At 38.7% G+C, this 22,875-nt stretch overlaps 1 protein-coding gene across 13 annotated transcripts in view; it reads right to left on the bottom strand.

Annotated features, from left to right (window-relative positions):
- The window catches only part of RALYL (RALY RNA binding protein like), a 425,404-nt gene that overhangs the window by 44,649 nt on the left and 357,880 nt on the right, over positions 1–22,875 (bottom strand). For all 13 annotated transcript variants that reach the window (XM_066993127.1, XM_066993126.1, XM_066993134.1 and 10 more), the window contains one exon: positions 17,299–17,331. In XM_066993127.1, the coding sequence (XP_066849228.1) occupies positions 17,299–17,331 (33 nt within the window). The remainder of the gene's footprint in view (positions 1–17,298; positions 17,332–22,875) is intronic.

The raw sequence follows: 22,875 nt of genomic DNA, 5'->3' as shown, positions 1-22,875 counted from the left end.
GAACAGCAGAAAGAGCTTATGCGATTTTCATGGCAACAAGATATTTTGTCTTGCATGTGAGTCACCCTTAGCTAATATCACTTTTTCTTTCCACAGGTACAGAGATTTATTTGTAAATCATAAATGTTGACAAACCAGGCATAATATATCTTAATTCAATTGACAGTACTATCACCATTTCCACTGTCAATTGCTTCTCTGTTGTCAGGGCTGGACAAAAATATTAAATACAAAAGCAATATTCCTTCAATCAAATTCTTTTTAGGAGACACATATCAATGTAATGGTTGAAACTAGTATTCCAGTCACTTGTAAAATCATTTCTCTTATCATGTAAAAAGAGTGTTAGAAATTGCTCCTGTTGAGTGCAAAAGTGAATCAGTCTAAACTGGCATGATATTAAAAAAAAAAAAAAGAGTTGAAGAGGGCATAACTAGATGATTTGGGGAATAAGCAATGGGAAATGAAAGTTTTCCTGTTAGAAAATCAGTCAGATGATAATGACTTCAGTGAGTTATTGAAAAAAAAAGCAGAGACTTCAGGCCACTTTTCAGTGGATGGTTACCCACATTCCCCAAAGAATTTAATTTATGTTAATTAACATGTTAATTGATAAACTCACTAAGATTCCAAAGCTAGGGGAATGTGTGGGCTGAATCCCACCTTTAATTTATAAATAATCCAATCTTAATTTTAGTTAAGGCTGAAGATGCTGGTAGAATTGAAAGGACATTTTGTTTTGCAGTTTAGGCTGTATATTCTGCAGAGAAAGACAATAGCCTCCAGAGTCTGCCTGTTGCTGACAAATTTTGTCAGTGATTCCTTCAGCTAACAAATTCTTGTAGGTTTACAGGAAAAAAAAAAAAAGAAAAAAAAAAAGAGGAAGCCAGAGGAGGACATTCATTTCCATATTGCAGTTATAATGGCAAATATGTATGGTTAAAAAAAAATAAAAAAATACCACCTTAACCCCTAAACACTTGTCCCAAAATGCCAAATAACTGCATATAACCTACTATTAGGATATTTTGATTACAGATCAATCTTCACAATAGTTTTGTAAAGATAAGTTAATAAAATATTATTCTTATCCTGTATGTTCATTCAATTAATAAGTGCAAGATAGTATCTATTTTCTTTTGATGTTGTTTTGGATTTTTTGTTTATTTATTTACTTTTCTGAGGTGGGAAGATGTTGAATCAGATATTAAAAAGTACAGAAAGGAATGTAGTACTGTAAATGGAGATTATTATTATTATTATTATTTTTCTGTAAAACTGAAAAGCTTTTGGGAAATCTTAGTCCAAAGAGGTACATTTTGCCCAAGCAAGACTTGTGTACATAAAGTAGTTTGGCTAACACACAGTACTTCATTTCCTGTACCCATCAAAGCACTAGGCAGAATTTATCTGCAATATTATTAGGCTGTATTTTTTTCATCTTCAGATACCTCCCTTCTTTATGCTTGTCCTCTCTCCCCCAAACCATTTTCCCAATTAAATGTTTTTTGGGGAAATTTCTGTATTCACTCTCCAACCTGAATTTGAAGCAAAACCTGGGCAAATGTTCAAAACAGCCCATGCACTATCAAGTACCTTAGACATTTCCCTGTAAAGGATTAAGGGAAGCTTGTGAAGCATGTGATAGTGAAGACATCAAGATTAAAATTCAGACTCTGGAGATCATCTGGTCTGGGAGTGATTTATGGCAGCCAAATAGCATGAGTGATACCAGGAGTTCAAGGTGAAATTTAGCCCAAACAGTTTTCTGTATGACTAAATGCTCAGTATTGCTCCTAAAAAAACCTACTTCTTGTGCCTGCAGGGACAGTCCATACTTAACATTGTTAGCCTGATGCTTTTTAGAAACAAAATACTGCATTGTAGCTTTTCTACAGAAAGAAACCTGAATAAATCTACTTAATGTTTCCCTGTCCTTTCTCCTCCGGCTGTTAAACTATTTTCTGTCATCTAAAGTAATCTCCAATTACTTATGTTTCTCATGGGAACATATTATACTAAGGTAATGAAAAAGCTTTCCAGTGTCAAGTGGCTGAACCATTTCCCAAGGTGTCCTTTAATTGTATAGATTGACTAGGAAATTCTTGATGCCCATATGTTTTTCTTTTCTTCTCTTTTTTTCTTTTTCCTAGTACAAGAATAATGAGTCTTGCTTCTTAAAAATGCATTTTAAATTCAGTGTATTCAAGGTACTACTGTCAAACCATGCACATGTGATTGATTATCCAATTTATTAGCAATATTGTATACATTGCAGGAGTGTCATTTAACTTGGTTTGACAAGTACAGAAGACTGTCATTGACAGGTGTAGGAATAAGTGATGGGTTTAGGCTTTGAAGTGTTTCTACAGCATTCCACTGAACAGCAGATTGATAAATTAAAATCACACTGGTAGCACTGGAGCTGAAAGACTAACCACTTAAGATTACAAAAACAGATCTCTGGAAACTTTATGTACTCTCCAGAGAAGCAGTCTTAGAAGCACTGAATGAAACAGAAAGGCACAGTTCACGAAAGATTAATCAATTACATTGTGACAATGTCATAGTTTATATAAAGAAAAAAATATTGCTAGAAAATTGTAACATGCTTTTCTCTTCTCCCCTTCTAAAACTGTAAAAATGGTTTAAATCAAATTTAATTCTGTTCTCATTTACAATAAATTTACAGACATAGGGTTTTTTATTATTATTATTTTTATTTTTTTGATTGAATAACTCAAGGTTTAAAACAGCAAAATAAAAATAACTGTCAGTGTCCTGAGTATGGCTCGTAAAAACAAGATCTACTGGCTATTTTCACTGTCCATTCCAAGAGTACATTTTGCAAGTGAAGTTACAAGGTAAATGGAAATAACAGATACCGTGAATCTGTGAAAGCATTCTTGTACTCCTGACGACTTGTGCCATAATTTCCATGGTAAATGGACAAGAAAAGGGCATATGGTAAACAGGATGTTCTTCTCTACCTCAGCACAGGACCAGACTCAATTCCAGCCTTGACAGAGATGAGTGGAAGTGTGGCTGTGCATCACACAACTAGTTGTGTATCCTCTAGACCACTGCTAACAGTGTTGCCTACACTTCCCTTGCTTCCTGACAAATGTGTGCCTCTTAATACTTTGGTGTTCTGGAAAGGCATGTCTGTTCACTTTCTATATACACAATGAAGAAAGCAAGATTTCTTTTCTATACGGGAATAAAAAGATCGTAAGGTAAGGAGTTTCTGGAATAACAGTGCAAAGACCTTTTGAGTTACAGAAGAGAACTGAAATGTCACCACTCTAAACTACCTCACAGTAAATCCATAATAAAGTTGTGGAAATCAAGGGATCAGATATAACTATTAATCTTAAATACACGTATAGATTTTTTCCATTATATTCGTTTGCATAAGGGAAAGAGTTTTTTGTGTCCCAGATGATTCATCCAGGTCTAATATGTGGCAAAACAGCCTGGCGAGTTCTCATGGTATTGGTATTGTTGTTTCCTTATACAACTTCGGACATGAATTAGAGCTTCTGATTTCTTGTCACACAGACATGACTCGAGTATGACTCATCTAGTTGAAAACTTTCTACATATTTTTTTCTAACTTGCAGAGAATTACAGGTTAGGTATATGGCAAGGGTAGCCAAAAGACCTTATTCTCCTTACAGAAGCCCCATAATGATTTATTTTTTTAGCATGTTCTAGCGTCAACTGACTTTCAAGACTCGCCCCTTGGCTTACCAACCCTCTACTGTTGAGCTGGGCTATCTATGATGGGAAAGAACGGAAGTTCCACACCTGTCTTTTTAAAGAAAAAAGATATGAACTGGAATGTCTTTCCAGCTTAGGGAGGGATCTTTCTCAAGTTTCCTAATACAGTTCTGCTTCCGCCTTCTGGTTGTATGGGGAAGACAGTGCAAGCTCTGTACTGCTTTACTCTAAGTGGTTCATTTCTTTCTAGTTACTTCCACTCTGTAAGGTTTTGTTCTGTTCTAGGATTTTCCTCCAGGGCACCTGACAATACATGATATTATATTTTTCATTTCTTCCTTATTCAAGAATTTTTGATTCACATATCTGGTGATGAGTTTAATCAGGTTATGTATCTGGCGTCAGATGTAACCTGTTTTTCCCAACTCTAAGCTCCTTAAAATACAGTCATCACCTTTTGTAAATCATGCTTCTCTCACACATTTTGGTAGTGTAACTGAAGTCAAATTAATGATTTACAGTTTTACAGTTATATTAAAAAAATAATAATGGGGAGTTCAGTATTTATTTTATGTGAACATCTCTCCATCTTCTCCCTTCCACTCCCTGGATGTTGCAAGACCTTCATATGAGTCTTAAGCTGCAAAGAAACAGTTGTACAGATTCACATTTTGGCAACTTCCCTCCAACAGTAGAGCAGTTTCATTAACTAATTGTTATTGTCTGTTAAGAACATAATACCAATGTTTGTGCATAAGACATCACATTCAATGGTCACAACATGAGAATTTAGAATATATTCTAATCCTATTTGAGTAGAACATTTATGAATTCTTGCTTAATCTTACCAACCTTGGCAAAAATGATTGTATGTATATAAAAATTAAAAATAGGACTCTCATTTAAAAAGACACTCATCAGTTTTAAGTAGGATATAGGAGTTATCTTTGCTCTTATACAATTACTTGTACATACATATTTTTCTTTTCCATACAGATTAATTTCTTAGATATTAAGAGAATAACTTCAGAGAGGTCTCAAGGAGTTTTATGCTTCCATTGTTGCCGTTTTCTGTAGCATTTGTAACAGTCCCTGAGCTGAGTGGTTAGGGCTGTTCTTGCACTGGTATGCATCAGTGCTAGTAAACATTTATAGAAAGTTTCATTTCAAGTGTTTTATCACTTTTGGGAAATGTACATTAGAAGTTAACAGTACAGACACATCTTAGACTAATTTTGGTTTTATATAGTCTATTGAATTAAGCTACCATAACAATTTAGTTCTCAGAATTGCCTCCAGCATCTCTTCCCAAACCACAAGACTGGGAAGGAATTGAAGCTGTTAATGTTTCTCTCTCTCCTAATTCTTGTTTCTTGCTAAACTCCTCTCACACAATTTTACCCTTCTTCCTGCAAAACCACATTACCATTACTCACCCTTATATGACTTACATGACTAGAATGTTATTTTTCTATGAATGCTCTACACAGCAAGACAGTTTTATAGCCTATAAAATATCAGCCAGAACATGAAATACACCTAACTACTGACACCTAGACAAGGTCTGCTTGAAACCAAATGGTATTTGATTCTAGATTTAAAGTGTAATCATGATTAATATGTGTGCATGTCTGCATGTGTATAAAAAGATTAGTTTTGCAAGGAAACAAAGCCTTATTCAACACCTCTCTGGTACTTCCATCTCTACTAAAGAAACGTGAACAGTTTGGTGCAATACTGCTACACAAGCTGCACTAACAACCTACAGTTTTGTTTCACTAATTTCACTGCCTCAGAAGATATAATTTGCATATCCTCCTGTACATCATGTATGACCAAAAGGCATATCTCTGCAGTAAGAATTACATTACTTGAGAAATGCTTCATTTTCTCATGTATGTATTGATCCTCATTTCTGTGAAAGGCGTTCACTATTTTCAGGTAGTCAACAAATAGTTCATAGAAAAAATACCATCTGAAAACTGGTAATTTTTCATTTTGACTACTTCTTGTTCACAGTGTTCCTGAAAACCCATATGTATTTTCTGTCCCTTGATTTAAGTGGAAAGAGAATAAATGAGGCCCAAAGTAGTAGGTACCTTTTTGGTAAATGATTGCTTTTGATAAAAATTCTAATTTGCTGTGACTTACAAGTACTCCGTAGTGTCTGTCTGACTATGAAAATATTTGACACTACTACTATGGGACAACAGCTGATTCAGCCTCCCAACCTTACCAGGGCTGCAAGGTCCAAGTGTGAGAGAGTTCAGAAAATATTTTATTTTATTTTATTTTTTGGTATAAGACATCACACTCAACTGAAAAGAAAAAAAAATCAGTAACTCTTTATTTGTTGGAAATGGCTGTATACTTTTTAAATTAAAAAGATGCTTTAGCTTTAGCTACAGAATCACTACTATGGCAGTACAAACTACAAGTTGCTGTTCATGCATGACCGTTCTACTCTGACTTTTCTACTTCACATTTAAGGCACATACTCCAGCTTTTAATTTACTCTAACATGTGATTGTGAAGAAATTATTTTTATTGAATAAGACTAATCCTCACATGAATTCAGAACTAAAATTGAAGACTTTACAAATAAAAGTAATTAATTAAATGTGTTAGCAATAAATCTCTTGGCACAGTAGTGGCAAGACAGTCTATTACCTAATTCCTTTTTCAGCAAAATTGTTACAACCTGTTACAGCTATGTATGTGCACCAATGGGAAAGTGTGTGGCTGATATCAGCAGATCTGCATTTTGGCCTGAAGTATGATAAAAATTCAAAGAACTCAGCTTGACCATGAGATAAAAAACAAACAAACCCAAACTCAATGAATAACCGCTGATTGCTTTTGAACCACAGTTTATAGTTGGAACTAAGGCAAACAAACAAACAAACAAACAAACAAAACAAAAAAAAACAGCCCAAATCAACACCCTAATTCTTAAATTCAACAGCAGTTTGGATAAGCAGAACCTATTGAATATGAACCTAAATGCTATAAATACAGCCCTATATCTTTTCAAATTAAGGTGTGTAAAGGCATGATAGTGATGTAGGTGCAAAGTGGTCTGTAAATGGGGTCTGATTTGTCTCACTCTAAGGTTAAGCTAAATTTGTAGAAAATTATGAAATGACTTATCTTGCCAACTGAAATTTTGCCTTGTATCAAAACACATTCTGATCTTGTTTTATTTCAAACGAGGGGTATACTACAGCATGCTAATGTATATCTGGGCAATGCAATAAGGCAAGCTGTGTTTTATCATTCTTTAGTATCATACATAAGGCCATTGATGCAACAATACCACGTCTTCTAGCTTGAAGCTTAATAACTTTTAAGAAAATGTAACAAATATGAGAGGGAAGTATGAGCTCCAATTTGCTCTGTTAACAATGCTCTTCTCTGATGTGCCTCTTTCTGCACTGCCTCTCGTCTAAATAAACTTAATGCATTGGAACGATGGGCCATTCTTCTGATCTTACAGAGGGGAGTCTGAGGCTGAAAGTGTCACTGCATGCTGCCATGTGTTCAGTAGCTCACATGCCTTCCCTGCCTATTCTTAGAGCTGGAAGGCACTTCTAGACGATTTCTGGTCCAGTCTCCTGCCCAAAGTGGAACTATATCCATGGCTAGACCAGGTGAGCTGTGGCTTTGCCTAGCTGCACTTGAAAACCTCAGTGGACGGGGACACAAGAGCCTCTCTGGAGGACATCTTCCATTTCTTCCACCATCAACTCTGGTGGTGCAGTTATCTTTACACAACACTGTAGTGAAATTATCAAAGATAAAACCAGTATAGAATTAAGAAAAAAAAATCTTCCTCTCTTCCTATCAATGTTCACATCAGTAACCTTCATCCTTAGGGTCATACTTTCCCCCTCAACACAACCTCTGCAACAGGAAAGAGAAAAGATGATCCTTTTTATACTCAAAAACGGTAGTCACATACTGTAGTGAAAATACACGAAAAGAAGGGAAAACATGACCTTTTAAAAATGCTTCAGAATTTTATATTGCAAAGAAAAATTGTGTTAGAAAAACCTCTAGGTAATACTGTCTTCTTTCATCTGCCTCCTTAATTTTCTTCTTTCTTACTCAGCCTAGCCAATTGGCCGGAAGAGTTAGCACTGTTTGACATGTGTCTTGTTTTTTGGTATGTTATATTTGCTTTTAAACAGAAGGGTAAGAAGAGATAAAACCTAAATTAGGATCTTTAGAAGTGTTCTTAATAGGGCTTCTTAAGAGAATGTCAAGGTTTAAATCACCAAGCCATTTTTGAAAGCCAGCGTAGATAGAGACTGGTCTAGAGCAATATCTTCTGAAGTAAGACCACTTGCTGTTTGCTATTATGATCATGGGTTGTCAACCTCCAAAGAAGAACATCTCTTTGGAGATGTTCTCTCAAGGAGATGAACATTATATTGCTGCTGAAAGCTGTGGGGCTGATTCTGACAGAAAAGGCAAAAAAGTTAATAGCATGTCAGATAGATGGACAAATCTCAGATCTCAATTACTATTAAAAAAATTAAGCTGATTTCAAACATTGAATCACAGAGATCAGCCATCAGAAATTCTCTGAATATTTGTACAAAGCCTAACACACTGGGAATTTAATTTTAAGAAGGATTTCAATTGTTACTGTTATACAAAAATAGTAAAAGCAATGCAGGGTGAACAGCAGTGGGCAACTACAGGTCAACTGATTTGAACAGCATCATAGAACTCAAAAAATCAAACCTCAAAGTTATTGCATTTTTCAGTACATTTATCAAGGGAAAGATATTGAATTAGAGCTTCTTCAAAATGATCAGGAAAGCTGTGAAAATAAAGAAAGCCTGTAATAGCCGTACTAAGGATGAAAAACTGTCCTAGTAATTTTCAGAAGTGTTCTTGTGAGTAGGGAGTTAGGTCTTCTATATGAAATCATTTCATGTGCCTGCTAGCCTGCCAGGGTCAGCTGTGTGTATTTACAGCAGCCCATAGAGACTGGTGGGCTAAGGGACAGTGCTGATACCTGAGAAATAGGAAGGGATAGTACTGTGCTAACCCACAACTCTCCACACTGATTTAGCAACTCCTAGAGCAGTGACTACTGTTTGTGTAAAATAAAACCAAAACCAAAACCAAACCAAACCAAATCAACCAACCAACCAATCAAACAAAACAAACAAACAATCAAAAAAACCCACAACAATAATAACGTGTTTGAAGTAAATAGTGCTGTTGCACAGTAAGACTTAATACTCTGAAAATATTGTCCTTCCTTCCTTCCTTCCTTCCTTCCTTCCTTCCTTCCTTCCTTCCTTCCTTCCTTCCTTCCTTCCTTCCTTCCTTCCTTCCTCCCTCACTCCCTCTCTCGCTCTCTCCCTCCCTCCCTCCCTCCCTCTCTCGCTCCCTCCCTCCCTCCCTCCTTCCCTCCTTCCCTCCTCCATTTTCCATTGTAATAAAATATCTCCCTTTTTGTTTTATTCTTTTTTATTTTTTTTCCTCTGGACTTCCTATTCTATTCTTATGTTCCTGCATTATTTTGTTTCTCTCTCTGTCTTTTTTTTTTTTTTTTTCATCTAAAATATTTAATCCCCCTCACCTTCTTTTGGAAACATTCTCCTAAACATAATTTTCCCTCTTCTAGAGAGAACCCCACTTTGTACATAGGTGAGACTACAGATATTTAGTACTGAGGAACAGTTCAACATTAACCCAGAACATAAATGACCTCAATATATATTGTTTTCTTAGAAATAGTAATGGCATTTTTGGATGACAGAAATCACAGACAGTAAATAAAAGGGAAAGGCAAACAGAATAACCAGAAGACAAAAAAGTGATCTCATGCTCCGTTGCCTTTCTCGATGATGAATCACATTGTTGCTGATGTAATTAAGGTCAGAGAGGGGAAAAGGAATTTATTAAGGTTCATATTTTTTGTCTTTGTTTCTGAAAAAAGTTAATAGAATTAAGAAAATATTTTTTTCCCAAATATATTAGTATATTTCTACGTGATAATTTCTACGTGAGGCAATATTTGTGTGTGTGTGAAAGTGGAAATGGAGTAGAATGAAAAAGATCAGGAAAATAGAGGGACCAAAGAACAATTTTTTGGATTACAGATGAATAGAAAAACATAATCTGGAATCTTTAAACACTGAGCAAGGACATAAAAACACTAAGAAATGCAGTAACTGTAACAGGCCAGCATCTATTACTGTGACTTCATAATCTCTTCTTGAGAGATATCTTAAAGGAAAAAAAAACAACAAACTTTTATAAATTTATAAAACTGATAATTCATCCACTATTTCAGAGTATTGTAATAAATGAAAGGAAGTAATTATTGTATAGCTTAATTCTTATGGTTCTGAGTAAATTTCTGGAAGAGAAGTGTATTAGAAATACTGCTTGAAATTAAAACATATAGATTTTCAGCATCTTCCACATAAATATTCACAGCTTTCCATATGAGCTATTGCCCCCCAGATCCCTGCTGTCTCTCTGGGGACTACTTGGACAGCCTCACCACAGGTAGTCTCCTGACTACTGCTTGTGACCAAAGTTTAAATAATTATCCAGTGTGTGCAGTCTTCCCACATTTTTCATGTAAGTGCAACTCCTGAATACCTGCATAAGAATGACAGTTACAAAATTACTTTAATCTTGGTAGTGTTGTTGGTTTCATGTTAACAGTGCAAAATGCTTCCACTATCTCCTCTTTTTCTATTTTTCATTCCACTGAAAGAAAATTTTCTGAGTTATCTCTCTTCAAAAGCCAGATGGGAACAGTAGGAAAAATGTGTTAATATGATGAGTCTGCTTGTCAGCATCGATCCCCCCCTATCGGAAGGACAGAGGCAAACACAACCTGTGCCCCTGATCCTTTAAGTAGTTGCCCCAAAGCCCTAAAGTCCCTTTTGATCGCTCTCGGACTTCTCGTTGCTACCTCGTCATTACCAACCTGAAAGACCAGTAGCGGGTAGTAGTCGGTGGGCCGTACCAGGCGCTTGACTTTCTTAGCGAAGTCTCTCACCCGAGCCCCAGGGAGGCAACAGACTTCCCTGTGGGTAGGGTCAGGTTGGCATATTGGGCCCTCTATCCCTTTCAAAAGGGAGTCCCCCATGACAATAACCCTTCTTTCTTTTTTGACAGTTGATGTAGCAATGCGGGGGATAGGTTGCCTTGGCTTAGGCATCCTCTCCAACTGGGATGGGCTTTCGTCTACTTGTTTGTTCTGACTGTCATGTTCTAGACCCTCATACCTGTTATATAAGGGTAGATGGGAAGGTGAGGTGGGCAGGGATAGGGCTCGCCTACCACCCCGAACAGGAACCTGCCTCCATTCCCCCCCTTGGCCTAGGTCTCCTCCTACTGCCTGGCGGGATGAGGGAACTTTTGTCTTCTGCGTAGCAGGAGACACTTGTGCTGTGGCAGGCTCGTGAGTCTGTCTCAGAGAGGGTAAAGTACACCTCCACCAGTCAATCTCCTTCTCTGACTCCCTGATGCTCCTGATCCTGCTCACCTCCTCCTGAAGCTCCGCTACCTGGCTGAGCAGCTCTTCAACCTGGGCACGCCTCCCACAGGCATACCCCTCACTGCTGCTGTCAGATACCAACAGAAGACTTGGGCACACGCTGCAGCCCAAGACCTGGATGGCTGCGTGTTTCCCGGAGCCCTCCGTCTGAGTAGCCACATCGGCGACTACGGCTGGAGAGGCTGCAAGAGATGCGGAGGCCATGGTTTTCTGCCTGGTTGATACCATGACCAGGCTCCTCGCAGGCAGGTTACAAGTACCGAAGTGAAAGACCACTGCAAAAGAGCGGTGACGGACCCTCCCTGCTCGCCCTGCCCGTGCGCACTGCTGCGCAAACCCACCCTTCTGACACGCCCCGCCCTGTTTGCCCGTCCTCGTCGCTGCGCTCCTGGTCGCTCGCGCTCCCTAGGGGCTGCTTTTGAACAGCCGGGTAGGGGGCACTGCTGGCTCCGCCTACGCCTCGTCAGCCTCCCTTGCGGGGGCTGCCGGGTCCTGGCGGCTCGCTCGGCTGCCTCGAGTGGCCTCGATGCTAAAAATAAAGCCTTGCCTGTCTCGATCCCCCGCTCCATTGCAGAACACGTCTGCCCCGGAGCCGATCGCCTCGGCAAGAGGCAAAGTTTTGCAGGTTGGAATAAGGACAGGGAGATCACAAACCAATCACTGTCATGGGCAAAACAAACTAATCACAGGGAGATTAATGTAATTTATTGTGGAGATCTGCTCCACCATGGTACCCCATGGGCTGCAGGAGGACAGCCTGCTCCACCATGACCCTCTCCACAGGCCGCAGGGGACCTTTGGCTCTGGTTCTTGGAGCACCTTCTGCCCTCCTTCTGCACTGACCTTGGTCTCTGCAGGCCTGTTTCTCTCACATTTTCTCACTCTTCTCTCCCAGCTGCTGTTGTGCAGCAGTTTTGTTTTATTTTATTTTATTTTATTTTAATTTTAATTTTATTTTATTTTCCCCCTTTCTTCAATCTTCTTTCCCAGAGGCCCAACCAGCATCTCTCAGTGGCTCGGCTCTGACCAGCAGCAGGTCCCTTTGGACCTGACTGGCTCTGATCTGACATGGGGCAGCTGCTGGGCTCTGCTCACAAGAGACCCCTGCAGTTCCCCTCACTACCAAAACATTGCCATGTAAACCTGATACAATGGGGTTTTCTTTCTTGCTATGTCCTTAGCACAGAAAGAAGGATAAATGCAATTTCCTTTACTGAGGGAGTATGGGAGGTGTTGTCTCCTTGCATTTGAGAGACAAACCACAACAGTGAGAGGTGAGGTCTGCTTGTCTCTGTAGCTGGCTGCTTTCTGAGAGAGGGGAAACAATGCACCATTTTATGAATCACTTTTTCTTTGTGGGATCTCTTAAGGGAAGGTTGTAGCCCAGCACATGCATCAAGAGCTCAGGTGAAGTGTGTCAGTCTCAACCTAAGTTTCCATGCTTCACATTCCCTTCCCCTACCAAAAGAATTAACAATGGAAAAGCACTAGAAATACATTATCTTAGGCCTGGCAAAATGAAAAAGTATAATTAGCCCCTCCAGGCAGTATAATGAAAATGTGGAAACAAATCTTCGTCACAGAAGGGAGATAAATGAAAGGCTGGTTTGCAGGACCAAGTAATCTGTAAGCAACCAAAAGTAATTTAGATTGTTATTTTTACCAATTCTGGCTGCAAGAGGCATTAAGGGCACCAATATGTTAGTCTGAGGCAGTCAGCATTTCTTCTGCAAATGCTCTGTTTTAAAGGCCTGGTTGTTGCAGTTGTTAGTGTGGGTTAAAACCTTAGATACAGGTCTCAACATGATAGCTCATACCCAGAAAAAATGAATCCCCAAATTACTGTGGGACTAGAAGGAGCATCTCTCTGACTCAGTACCAAGAAGGTGTATGTTTGCTTAGACCCTTCCTCAGGGCATATTGCTCTTACCTCTGGTAAAATCTTTCTTTGGGGTGGAGAAAATGGAGTTGTGAAAGGCAAAAGTAGCACAGAGGTGGGGACTAATTTTTACATTTTCAATCATTATGATTTTAGAAAAATAATTCATGTACATTACAGGAAAACTTCTTGGAAGTTCTGTGAAGAGACTAAGTCTGCTCAAAGTAGAATTCCTAAGAGGAATCCAGTTTATCAGTAAAGTCACATACAATGACTATGTGAAAGTAACATGTATTTACAACATGGCCACCACCCCTCTCATCTGGAGACAAACCCAAATCTAAAACATAATATTTCCTCCTAGGTACTCAACTGCAAGTATCTTAAAGTTGCCAACAAATTCTTAAAATCATGGCACAAGATACAAAATACAGTTTAATTACTTCGTGGTAATTACTATTAATATAGTTATTACTACTAACACAACCATTTACTTTCATATGCTTCCTGTTATTATTATTTTTTTATACTTTCAAGCTGCTCTTCAGCCACAATGACATGAAAATTCCTTTTTTTTTTTTTTGTTTTAATCTTAGAAGTTGAGAGTTTCAGTTAATCACTGGATATGGGGAAAAGCAGATTTCAGGCTGCTCAGGGAACTAGTCAGCAAGGTCCCCTGGGAAACTGCTTTTCAAGGCATTGGCGTCCATCAGTGCTGGTCAATCTTTAAGCACTGCCTCCTAAAAGCACAAGATCAGGTGATTCCAAAATATCGGAAGTCAGGAAAGCGGGGCAGAAGGCCGGCCTGCCTGACCGGAGGATCTTCTACGGGAGCTTAGGCGAAAAAAGAAAGTGTACGGCTGCTGGAAGGAGGGTCAGGTGACGAGGAAGGAATACAGAGATTCTTTTCGTTTCTGTAGGGAGAAAATTTGTGTGGCCAAAGCCCAACTAGAGTTGAAGCTGGCCGTGTCTGTGGGAGACAATAAAAAAGGTTCTTTTAGATATGTGAACAGAAAAAGGAGAACCAAAGAAAACATAGATCCGCTACTAGATGGGGAAGGTCTCCTCACAGACAATGACACAGGCAAAGCAGAGATGTTTAATGCCTTCTTTGCCTCTGTCTTCAACACTGATGATGGGCTTTGGGACCCAGGGTACCCTGAGCTGGAGGACCATGACGGTGGGAAGGACAAACTCCCAGCCGACCCTGAACGTGTGCGGGATTTGCTGCTCCACCTGGATCCATACAAGTCCATGGGTCCGGATGGGATTCATCCCAGGGTGCTTAAAGAGCTGGCTGATGTCATTGTGGGACCTCTCTCAATTATTTTTCAACGATCTTGGGAATCTGGAGAGGTCCCATTGGACTGGAAGCTGGCAAATGTGGTGCCAATTTTCAAGAAAGGTAAGAAAGAAGACCCTAGCAATTACAGGCCTGCCAGTCTCACATCAGTGCCTGGTAAAATTATGGAGAAGATGATCCTTGAAGTTACTGAAGCGCACCTGGGGGACAATGCAGTCATTGGTCCCAGCCAACATGGGTTCATGAGGGGTAGACCCTGCCTAACAAATTTGATTTCCTTTTATGATAAGATCACCCATCTAGTCGATCAAGGGAAACCAGCTGATGTGATCTTTTTGGACTTCACCAAAGCTTTTGACACGGTTTCCCATAGGGTCCTACTGGACAAAATGTCCAGCATACAGCTAAACAAAAACATCATACGATGGGTGAGCAATTGGCTGACGGGCAAGGCTCAAAGGGTTGTGGTAAATGGGGCCACGTCTGGCTGGCAGATAGTCACTAGTGGGGTCCCTCAAAGCTCCATTTTAGGGCCAGTCCTCTTCAATGTTTTTATACATGATTTGGATGTAGGACTAGAAGGTGTTTTGAGCAAATTTGCCAATGACACCAAACTTGGAGGAGTTGTGGACTCAGATGAGGGTGGAAAGGCTAGCAGAGAGATCTGGACAAATTGGAGAGCTGGGCGATCAGCAACCACATGAAGTTTAACAAAAGCAAGTGCCGGATCCTGCACCTGGGATGGAGCAACCCTGGCTATACGTACAGACTGGGTGATGAGAGGCTGGAGAGTAGCCCCGCAGAGAGGAATCTGGGGGTTGTGGTTAACAGCAAATTGAATATGAGCCAGCAGTGTGCCCTGGCAGCCATGAGGACCAACCGTATCCTGGGGTGCATCAAGCACGGCATTACTAGTCGGTTGAGGGAAGTGCTTGTCCTGCTCTACTCTGCACTGGTGCGGCCTCACCTCGAGTACTGTGTGCAGTTCTGGGCACCACAGCACAAAAAGGATGTGCAACTATCGGAGAGTGTCCAGAAAAGGGCTACTAAGTTGATGAAGGGCCTAGAGGGGAAGACGTATGAGAAGTGGCTGAGGTCACTTGGCCTGTTCAGCCTGGAGAAGAAGAGGCTGAGGGGGGACCTCATCGCAGTCTACAACTTCCTCGGGAGGGGGAGTGAAGAGGCAGGTGACCTATTCTCTGTTATCACCAGTGACAGGACCTGCGGGAACAGTGTTAAGCTGAGGCAGGGAAAGTTTAGGCTGGACGTCAGGAAGAGGTTCTTCACCAAAACGGTGGTTGCACACTGGAACAGGCTCCCCAGTGAAGTAGTCACTGCACCAAGCCTGTCTGAATTTAAGAAGCAATTGGACTGTGCGCTTAGTCACATGGTCTAAACTTTTGGGCAGACCTGTGCGGTGCCAGGAGTTGGACTTGATGATCCTTATGGGTCCCTTCCAACTCGGGATATTCTATGATTCTATGATTATATGACTTCGTTATAGGAGTGTAGACATCAAAATAATTGCTCCATAATATGAGATGCATAGTGGAATAGTGAGAGGTAATATCTGAAGTGACTGAATTTGGTAATGAATTTGGCCATTTCAAAGCATGCAAAACACGAGGAGCATCTCCTCATCCCACCCCATGCCCCGCATTCCCCCAGAATTTAATCTGAATTTCACTTCACTTAGTTTTCAATGATTTTGTGCTGATAGAAAGTGGAAATGGCAAGCAATTAATTTAAAATGTGCTTAGGCAAGCCAAAGTTACTTTATGCTACAAAAACTGGGACATATCCCAATCTTGCATACGCTGATATGTTTCTGTGTTCATAATGGATACACTTTGTTCACTATTTTTAATTCAGACTTCAGAACCTGTAGCAGTTTTTTGATCTGCAATTATTACAGCAATATGGAAGCTAATGATGATTACTTTGGTAGAATTAACTACCATTAACTACCATTAGCTAGCCATTAATTAAAATGGCTATTTTGCACTGGCATCTTTTATCTGCAGTTTATGTTCTTGGTAGCATGAAATATATAGTGTGAACCAAGAAAAAGGAGAATGAAGAGAAGTGATACGGTTCTGTAAAACAATGAAATGCTAATGAAATATTAGGAAACAGGAAAGTTTTAAAGGAAGAAGCTAAGCAGAAAATAGTAAATAAAAAGTGAAATTCAAACTCAGAAGTAAAATACAGATACTTACCTTTAGTATATATACATAATAAACTACATTTTTTAAAAGAATGATACGTTTTTAGAATATCCCACTTTAACAAACGTTTTTAGAAAGATGAGTTAATTATTTTACTATGGACACTATATAACTGTTTACATGGTTATGCAACTATGGAGTTAATAGCTGTAATAGGTAAATCATTGTAAATATGATCTATAATTAAGCTAAAACGTATTTTTCTATTTGACAATTTTTTTCCCCTGTTACTAAAGAACCAATGAATTTTTATTTTAAAATGAACCATCAATTCCTCATTCATTGGCTTAGCTAAGTGGTATATATAATATTTGAAATGGTTTCTGACTGAAAGATCAGTGAAAACAAAATAAAAAAACAAATAGCTTTTGATGCAACATTTCGCTCTTATATTTTTGTATTTTGTATCAATTTTGATTAGTGAAAACATTTTATTTTAGTAATTTTTTCAAAAAGAAGATACCCACAACTGCTGTCTTTATGGATTAATATCTACATTTTCTAAGATTAGGTATAGTAAATAAATGAAATGTTGAAAAAGGATGTTTATGATCAATGTTATTCCATGTTATATGGTATGATAGTTGATTATATTAATAACCATTGAAATATACGGATTCCTACTTACCCAACGGACAGAAAAGGCTCCTTTGATTCAAGTCTGTCAAGCAAACAACATAAGTTTAATATATAAATATTTATTGTATATCAGAACATTTATATGATGAATTTAAAGCAGACACTTTCAGTATCAAATTTATTTGGTGACCAATACACAATCTGAAAACAAAGGAAGGGCCTGATCTGTTATGCTAGGAGCTTGCCTTGAAAGAAGTCCCATGTAGCTAACTGAACTTTGGTTTAGGAATCAAATATTTACAATGCAGCATACTGGAGCCATTTAACTCTCACTGTTTCAGACGATTTGTGTATCCATTAACATGGAAAGAATAGAATGAATGGATAATTATTTGTCTTCTTTCTGGATTTTTCATATTTTTTTTTTCTTGATGACAACAATTCAAGGAAGATACCGATTTATTTTTTTTTAACTTTAAATATAAAATTTAGTATGGATTTAGGCATTTTCCTGATTTGTTGTCTTTCACACCCACTTTCTTTTGTTTTTCATTATCCTCTGTTTATATAATATGGTCACTTCTTCATTTTGAAAACTTGTGGCAGATCTACGATAACCAGCCTTGCACTGGAACTGGATGCCACTGGTTTGGTAGACCCAGAATTATGCCCAGTTCTAAAATCTGTTGTTGAAGGTGCCATTTTTGAAAGCCCTGCTGTTGCTGCTGTCTCTGTGAGAAGCTGCACCACTTGCATCAGGAGACTCTTCTACTATTAGTTTCCACCCAACCAGAATGAATTTAAAAATCAGGTTTACAAAGCACAGCAGTTGTGATGCTCACCTTCCACCCAGCCAAGGGCCAAGGTTACAGGTTTGAGCCCAGCTCTGGGAGGCTCCGTGAGCATCCTTTATGTTTTTATGGGAGAACTGGGTAATCACCAACCACATGAAGTTTAACGAGAACAAGTTTTTCCTGCACCTGGGAAGGGGCAACCCTGGCTCTACGTACAGACTGGGCAATGAGACGCTGGAGAGCAGTCCCGCAGAGAGGGATCTGGGGGTTGTGGTTGATAGCAAGTTGAATATGAGCCAGCAGTGTGCCCTGGCAGCCATGAGGGCCAACCGTATCCTGGGGTGCATCAAGCACGGCATTGCTAGTTGGTCGAGGGAAGTGATTGTTCCGCTCTACTCTGCACTGGTGCGGCCTCACCTCGAGTACTGTGTGCAATTCTGGGCACCACAGTACAAAAAGGATGTGCAACTATTGGAGAGTGTCCAGAAAAGGGCTACTAAGATGATGAAGGGCCTAGAGGGGAAGACATATGAGGAGCAGCTGAGGTCACTTGGCCTGTTCAGCCTGGAGAAGAGGAGGCTGAGGGAAGACCTCATCATGGTCTACAGCTTCCTCATGAGGGGGTAGTGGAGGGGCAGCTGCCAATCTATTCTCTTTAGTGACCAGTGATAGGACCCGAGGGACTGGTGTCAAGCTGTGACAGGGGAGGTTCAGGGTGGATATCAAGAAGAGGGTCTTCACTGAGAGGGTTGTTGCACACTAGAACAGGCTCCCCAGGGATGTAGTCATGGCACCAAGCCTATCGGAATTTAAGAAGCATTTGGACTGTGGTCATATGGTCTGAATTTTTGGGTAGACCTGTGTAGTGCCAGGAGTTGGACTGGATGTTCCTTATGGGTCCCTTCCAACTTGGGATACTCTATGATTCTATGATTCTATTTGTTAGGATCATTAATGTGAGTTTAAGTTCCTTTATAAAGATATTAAAAGCAAATTTCTGACTAAATTGTTTTGAGAAGTTATGACACACAAACGATGCAAAAGTTCTGTATTATACTAAGCTTTGCTGAGAGTACTGTGTTAGGAAGAACAGCAAATAAATCATACAAGGTACACAATGGATCTTCATAGCCTTTAAGAAAAAGTGTTTCTTTGAAACAGAACTGTAAGCAACTGTAAGCAACAAGTGTTCTCTGAAACAGAACTGTAAGTAACAAGACTAACCACAAACAAGAGGACTGTAAATAATGTATTTGTCAATGTTTTAAGAGAAAACCTTTTCTGCAAGTCTTCTTTTGTAGAGAAACCAACAGCTACATTTGCTATTATTATTCAAACAGCAAAGGTTTTGTCCAGAAAGCTCACAAACTAGTTTAGATATTTATTGCTATCTGTCCAGAAGGGTATTTCCAAGGATGAATTTGTCCTTGTGCTTTTTAAAGAATTATATGATTTTGTCTTTAATTCAAAAATATTGCAGGTCAGCTTTTTGTGAAGCATTTGCTTTTTAAAAAGGCATTTTCCAGAATCACTACTAGAAATAAAAGTATCTCTTCATTTACAGTGTGGGCTTCCGATGTACTTTAAAATATATTTTCCTGTGGTTAGATCTCCAATGATGGTAACGGTGACTCACTTAAGGCCGGGGAGAGAGGGCAAAATGTATCCAAAAAATAGTAACTTTTCTGTTTTCCTCAAGGTTATACTTGGCTTTTCCATTTCTTTCTGGTATTGCAATCCACGTCGAAGTAAGAGAACAGAAAAGAGTCATTTATCCAGGGTTTGTCTCAAGGGATTAACTATAAGTAGAATGAGCAAAAACGAAAAGCCAAGAACATATTTTCGTGCATCATAACAAAGAAACTTTGTAATGGAGAGAGACCTGGCACTGTCCTGGTGGAGGAGATTCTCGTGGATTTTACTTGCGTACAACAGATATGTGATAGAATGCCCTGCAGACAAAATACCGCAATTAAAAATCTATTTGAAATCCATTCGCAAGATGGAATTCAATTTGATTTAAATAGTGCTGCCCTAGGTTTGACCCCTCTCTAATATATTTGACTAAATGGTTTTAGATAATTTGCTGCATTACTTTAAATTAGTTCAAGTGTTCCCGTAGTAAAGGAATACAATTATCTGCTAGCCTTTTATTTAAATTGGTAATTCAGTATATGACAAATTAATATAAAGGTTTTAAAACTGCAACACCATATAAAATAACATACTTTATCATCTTTTCTGGTGACATTTATAAATATATATTATAGATTTTTTACCTTTATTTTCTAGCCTACACTATACCAAATTCTCTTGAGTTCTGAAGAAATTTCACTTAATTAAATGCAGTATCTTAAAAAGAATAATCCTTACAAGTAGTGATAGAAATGCTATTATATACCTTCAGGAATATGTGTTAAAACTTTTTTTTTTTTTTCCCCAAAGACGTATTGAGCCTGCACGAAATACTAGATTGGGCAGTAAACAAAGGGAATAATATTTTACTTATGTAGGAATGGTAATGAAGCTGGAGTGATCAGGACTTTCTTATACGGTTTTCCCATCAGAAAACTTGAGCTTGTCCAAATATCAAGGCAATATATCAGGACTATATAGCAGGACTGGGAGGCTGTGGTTCCTTTTGATTCTGAGCTAAGATTTTCTCAGAAGGGTAGCTTTCTTACATATATCTATGTATAATGGATAAATGTTTGCAGGAGACAAAAGGATTTTTAAACAATGTAAGTTGTTCAAGTAAATATGAACTACTGTAAATCAAACATGCATAGAAATCAATTTACAACCATTAATATGCTACAGTACTGTCACACTATGAGTTTAAGATAAGGACGCAAGAAATTTCCCATTTAGCATTTTATCCCCTGCAGCTTGCCCTTGTCTTGAGATATTTTACAGGATGTGATTTAAAAAATTGTGTATTTCATTATTTTCTTTGCTGCTAACTTTGATATATTAATTACAATTATCTAAATTCCATATTTGACATGGACAGATGAAGACATTTTTCAGGTATTTCAGGCAAACATACATTGAAATTTGAATAGACTAAGGGCATATGAACTCCTCTACAGCCTGTAAACAAATAATTTAAGGACAGGAAGATCACAGTAAACTCCACTTTACTTGCATAATTGTCCTATTAAGATTACAGGCAAGATGTTTTTTTTTTATCTCAGGCCTGACCAAAGATACATAAATCAATATCATTTCTTGTTAAAGAATTCTCCCCTCTCCTTTCCAAAACCTATTTACAGGAAAAAGTGGATAACATTACTAACAATATCAGTACTGTACACAAGCAAAGGGATTTTAGCCAAGCATTCTTGAAGATAACTTATTATAAATCAATATTTTCTTCCAAGTGGTGTTCATATAAAACTATCTCTAAGGAGCAAGTAAGAAAAATATGTGAAATTTAAGTCATTTGTTAATCATATTCTGATTTTTTAGTGTAATCTATCTATCTTGTCTATCTTGAATCAGGAAAAGCAATGGTTGGGAACTAAAACATTCATGGAAAAATCATTTTGGGTTGCAATCTTCAAACCAGATTTCATGAGCATAACCTGATATAATATATCAGGTATAATCCCTTCCTTCCTTCCTTCCTTCCTTCCTTCCTTCCTTCCTTCCCTCCTTCCTTCCTTCCTTCCTTCCTTCCTTCCTTCCTTCCTTCCTTCCTTCCTTCCTTCCTTCCTTCCTTCCTTCCTTCCTTCCTTCCTTCCTTCCTTCCTTCCTTCCTCCCTCCCTCCCTCCCTCCCTTCCCTCCTTCCTTCCTTCCTTCCTTCCTTCCTCCCTCCCTCCCTCCCTCCCTCCCTCCCTCCCTTCCCTCCTTCCTTCCTTCCTTCCTTCCTTCCTTCCTTCCTTCCTTCCTTCCTTCCTTCCTTCCCTTCCTTCCTTCCTTCCTTCCTTCCTTCCTTCCTTCCTTCCTTCCTTCCTTCCTTCCTTCCTTCCTTCCTTCCTTCCTTCCTTCCTTCCTTCCTTCTTCCCAGTTATAGTAGGTTCTGTAACTTTAAATAATTTTAATACAAGATAATTTTTTCCAGACATCAGTAACTGTTGTAAGATAGAATTAGGGAAGAAGATTCTTACATCTTCTGAAATTTCCATAAATAGCTTTATCAGTGTTGGCAAGTTTTGTTAAAGGAGCACTGTCATATTCTGGGTTAAATAAATATGAGACCTGCTGTATAGAAAATCTGATCTTTCACAAGTGTTTCAAAAGCAAAGGGTGTGGAAGAATAATTTACAGCTTTATGTCCCAGTGTTCTTAATAGATCTAGTAAATTCCACTTTCAACAGGTGGCTGACATTTCAAGTGTTGACAATGGTTGGAAAAACAACACATACTGTATTGTTTTCCTGACTATTGTTTAATATCAAATACTGTATTAATATGAAAGTGTAAGAGTGCCCTAAGAAGTTCTTTTCCACAGAGCTAAGTGTTTCTATAATTTATTGAGATATAAAACTTCTAGTGCAAAATAAAATACATTCCTCAAACCATGGACTAAAGCTAAAGAATTGCAAACTCAAAATGCTTTTTTTCAGTGCAAACTCTCTACTTTCCACTGAATTAGCGGGTAAAAGGAGACAGATAATTGATAAGACTAAGCCTGATTTTTAAAGCCTTTGGTATCACCATATGACAGTCTCAGACAAACTGGAAATTAGTCTAATTATCTTAGCATAAATATACATTAAGCCAACCAACCAACCAACCAAAAACCACATCCAATCCACGCACAAAGAATTATGCCAAACGGGAAAGGTGCACACCTTAAATAGCTGGAACACTCAGGGCTATGTTT

This window comes from Anser cygnoides, chromosome 2 (genome assembly GCF_040182565.1).
Source record: "Anser cygnoides isolate HZ-2024a breed goose chromosome 2, Taihu_goose_T2T_genome, whole genome shotgun sequence".
NCBI classification, from domain to species: domain Eukaryota; kingdom Metazoa; phylum Chordata; class Aves; order Anseriformes; family Anatidae; genus Anser; species Anser cygnoides.
This window is presented reverse-complemented; position numbering and strand designations above follow the sequence as displayed.